The 4,273-nt window shown below is 46.9% G+C and overlaps 1 protein-coding gene across 1 annotated transcript in view; it reads right to left on the reverse strand.

The window, feature by feature from the left end:
• Ap1ar (adaptor related protein complex 1 associated regulatory protein) overlaps nt 1-4,050 on the reverse strand; it is a gene marked incomplete at its 3' end in the record, with an annotated part of 34,473 nt that extends 30,423 nt beyond the window's left edge. The window contains exon 1 of the mRNA XM_031374654.1: nt 3,710-4,050. Within this exon, the coding sequence (XP_031230514.1) occupies nt 3,710-3,786 (77 nt within the window). The remainder of the gene's footprint in view (nt 1-3,709) is intronic.
• Nucleotides 4,051-4,273: the final 223 nt, after the last annotated feature.

A 4,273-nucleotide genomic window follows, 5' to 3' on the forward strand; every position in this document is an offset into this window, starting at 1 on the left:
GCACAGCCTCACGAAGTCTGTCACAGACAGTGCACAGCCTCACGAAGTCTGTCACAGACAGTGCACAGTCTCATGAAGTCTGTCACACACACAGTGCACAGTCTCACGAAGTCTGTCACACACACAGTGCACAGCCTCACGAAGTCTGTCACAGACAGTGCACAGTCTCACGAAGTCTCTCATACACACAGTGCACAGTCTCACGAAGTCTGTTGCACAGACAGTGCACAGCCTCACGAAGTCTGTTGCACAGACAGTGCACAGCCTCACGAAGTCTGTCACAGACAGTGCACAGTCTCATGAAGTCTGTTGCACAGACAGTGCACAGCCTTGTGAAGCTCGTCACGAGTCAGGTCCAGTTGCTGAGCTATTCATAAGGTCTTCACCAACAGGGTCCAGGACAGTTCAGACACAAAGGGTAGCCAGATGTTTATCTACAGGCTAAAGAGCTGCAAGCTACTGCCAGTTAAAGATAAGGGCTCTGTTTGCAGATGGCCTTTGACTTCAGTGTCAGCTCTTGCCTGTTATCTCAGGCAAGTTAAACTTTCAAGCCTTGGCTTTTGGTCTACTACACATGTACAAGCTGAACACCATTAATCTGAAAGTTCAAAATCCAAAATGCCCCATGCTCTGAAAGCTGTTGTGAGCTAACACAAGGTCACAACGTGGGAATTCCATACTTGACTGCACAGAACAGTAGGAGAATTTGAGGCCAGTCTGGGTAAAACAGTAAGATGCTTATGCTACCTAAGGCAAACAGTGAAAAGCCGTAGGGAGACTAAAAAAAAAAAAACTCTATGAAATCATGTTCAAGTAAACAAGATGTATATGAGATACAATCAGTTTTCTGCTTTAACTTGGGTCCATGTCTAAGACTGTTGTCTACAGAAATACTCCAAAATCCTATTTAAAATAAGAAATTGGTTTAGTGCATTTTGGATAGAGAACTAACTCTTCAATAGCACTTATTACTAGATAGGAGTGTGCAAAAGAATCCATGAGGTAACCTATAGTACTTAGAACACCTACCCAGCATACAGAAGTAGCCAAATATTGGCAAGCACTAAAGGCATTTTCCCTAGAAAAGGAAAATCACTGTGAACCTTGTATTACTTACAAGCAAGTCTGCTGCTAGAATCCAAGGGGCTGACACCTGCCAAACAGAGCACCCCAAATATGATCATACCCGTGTGAGTAACACTACAATTCAACTGAAGCAAGGATGGGCGATGTTACAGCAATCTAAAGGTGTGAATTAAAATACAACATAAGTAGGTTCCTAAGAACAAATGACTTGTAGGGCTGGGAATGTAGCTTAGTTGGAGAGTGCTTCCTTAAAGTGTATGACAGCTTAGATTTGAGCCCCAGCAACGCATAAGCCAGGCAAGGTAGCACATACGGAGTTCTAGTACTGTCCAGAGAAAACAACTGACCAGCACATGGAGTTTTCCAGCACATGCTAGAAGAGGAACCCTCCAAATGAAGAAGGCTAACCCACCAGGATGTCAGTATTTTGTTTCTTGGTAGTAAGGTCTCCAAGTTGCCTTAGCACTTATATTTGGAGTGGTCAACAGTTATCCTAGCACATAAAATACTAGAGCACACTCTCATATATTTGGTAATTAGAGTGCTGAGATCATATAGTGTAGAGCAAGTGATCTCATTTTGAGAGACTCCTGGGAAATCTGAAAGGCTAGGAAATCAGGCCTCAAATCACAGAGCACCCCTGGTGGAGTCCAGACTAAATGAGCCTAGCAAAGCCCAGGATGTCCTATTTCTTTCTAGTCATGAGAAGTACAGTGACATAAAATCAACGCATACTCTTGTGATTACCCATTTTTTTTCACTTATACGCGTACCCATTAACTGTCCAGATGCACACCTAGAGGAAGACAGCTAACACCAACTCAATGGAAAGGCAGTTTAATACTACTGTGCAAGTAACGACATGCTTCCAGGAAGCTACTAGGCGTTGTTAAGACTGTTTATGGGAAGATTCAAGTAAGGGAACTGTTGAAGCCTATGCTTACAGACAACAAGAAACAGGACTGATACTGATCGTATGGTCCTAGACAGCAGCATCCACAGCCCCTAGGACCTACTCAAGGCGGCAGCCAAAAACAAAAGTACAGGCTCACGATCAAGCATTACAACATATCCACAATGTTCACATGACTCACATGCTCTCATCCTGCTATCCCACCCTATGCTGCCAAGCCTATGCTCAACCAGTAGAACCCACAACTTTAATGAAGAACATGTAATCAAAATATCATTTGTAAAGTCCTGCTAAAAAAATACCCAAGGTTCTTACATAACCCAGGTAATGTACTCCAAAGTCAAATACAAAAACATTGTCTACCATAGAATTCAAAACACTCCTTGTTTGAGTTTGATTGTTACGCCTTTCAAGAAATGACAATAAAGCCACAGATGTTGTAAAGTCCAGTTCTTCCATGAGCCCATTTCCACAGCTTCACCAACGAGTTCACTCACACAATACTTAGAATAACATGATTTTGGATCACAATGCAAAACGGTTGTCACACCCCTGTGAAAGTAACAGTATAGAAATCAGGAAAATCAAAATACCAAACTAAGTCGAAATCTTTTAAGTCCATCCACTCCCATTCTAGGGATGCATAGTGTAACACCTTAGCTACTTTGACACACTGCTTGATCAGTGAATCATTTTATAATGCATCCATGACTCAAAGATTAGAATTACAAATCACTTGGTTCCAGTTTGTGTATGCTGAGAGCTTCCTGATACAAAGCTATTGGCTGAAAATTTGGCACCATGCTTAAGGAAAGTACAAAACAGATATATTCTTATATATATTATATATATAGTAATCACACAATTTTGCTTTTTGGTTTTGTTTTGTTTTTCCAGACAGGGTTTCTCGGTATAGTCATGGAACTCTTTCTGTAGACCAGGCTCGCCTCCTCGAACTCAGAAATTCTCTTGTCTCTGCCTCCCAAGTGCTGGGATTAAAGGCATGGACCACCACTGCCCAGCTACAATTTTGCTATTGGATAGAAAAATCTTAAGCATATCCCACTTTCTCACATGAGAAGTGATTGATACTCAGTGATATTTTGGTTAGATTACCAAGCATAAGAGCAGCAAACGCCCGGGCAGTGGTGGCGCACACCTTTAATTCCAGCACTTGGGAGGCAGAGACAGGAGGATTTTTGAGTTCGAAGCCAGCCTGATCTACAGAGTGAGTTCCAGGACAGCCAGGGCTATACAGAGGTACCCGGTCTCGAAAAACCCAAAAGAAAAACAACAAACAAACAAACAAAGAGTAGCAATCAACATGGTATTCCTTTCCAAAATTCTAAGTATTACTGTGAAAAGATTCACAGTGCACCCGCACCAATGTGCACTGTGATCCTGCAGCTCTTAACCTGAGTTCACCAGAGCCTGGAGCAGAAGTGACTTCTATTTAAAATGCACCTGAGACATCAACCTTGGGGACAGATTTTCACCTGTTCTGTCAAGGCCCAAAAGGAACACCAAACACAGAGACAAAAACTTTGGCATTAAGTCAAAGCAGGGTGTGTCCAGGTGGGAGTGCTGGGTGCTTACAGGAGACCGTACCTCCCGAGGTAAGTCCTCAGGGACAGGGAGCCTGCACGGGGGCGGCGAGCACCACCACCGCCGATCCCCGGCCGGGCATCCCGGGCCTGCGCTGCCGCTTACCCTCCGCCCGCTCGTTGCAGCCGACCCGCTTCTCGGCGGAGCAGCCCGAAGCATTGCGTCCAGCAGCAGTTCCCCATCGCATGCCGCCGGGAGCCGCCGCTCCTCCTCCAGCTCCGAGCGCGAGCCCAGGCGGAGCAGCTGCATCCGCGCCGGGCGGAGCTCGGCAGACGGCGATGCAGGGAACAAAGGCCGCCGCTAGGCCCGCGGGCTCCGGGTTACCGCGGCGCGATGGACGAGAGAAGGGCCGTGGGGTCCCGGGTCGCCAGCCGTCCGCATGGCCTGATTGCCACCCGCCCGCGCCCGTCACCGCCCAGGCAGCCGCGGGAGGCCCGCGCCGCCACGCCCCCTGCCCCTCCTGTTCTCCCATTGGACACGCTTCTGGCGGCTCCACTTCCGGCGGCTGGCACGTGCGTCATTTCCGTCAGCTTCCGCTTTGGCTGCTTCTCAGCCTGGCAGGAGGCGCTGTTCTTGGTTGCGGATGCTCTGTGTGTGTGTCTGTGTGTGTCTGTGTGTGTGTCTGTGTGTGTGTGTGTGTGTCTGTGTGTGTGTGTCTGTGTGTGTGTG

This window comes from Mastomys coucha, unplaced genomic scaffold, assembly GCF_008632895.1.
Source record: "Mastomys coucha isolate ucsf_1 unplaced genomic scaffold, UCSF_Mcou_1 pScaffold16, whole genome shotgun sequence".
Lineage (NCBI taxonomy): Eukaryota > Metazoa > Chordata > Mammalia > Rodentia > Muridae > Mastomys > Mastomys coucha.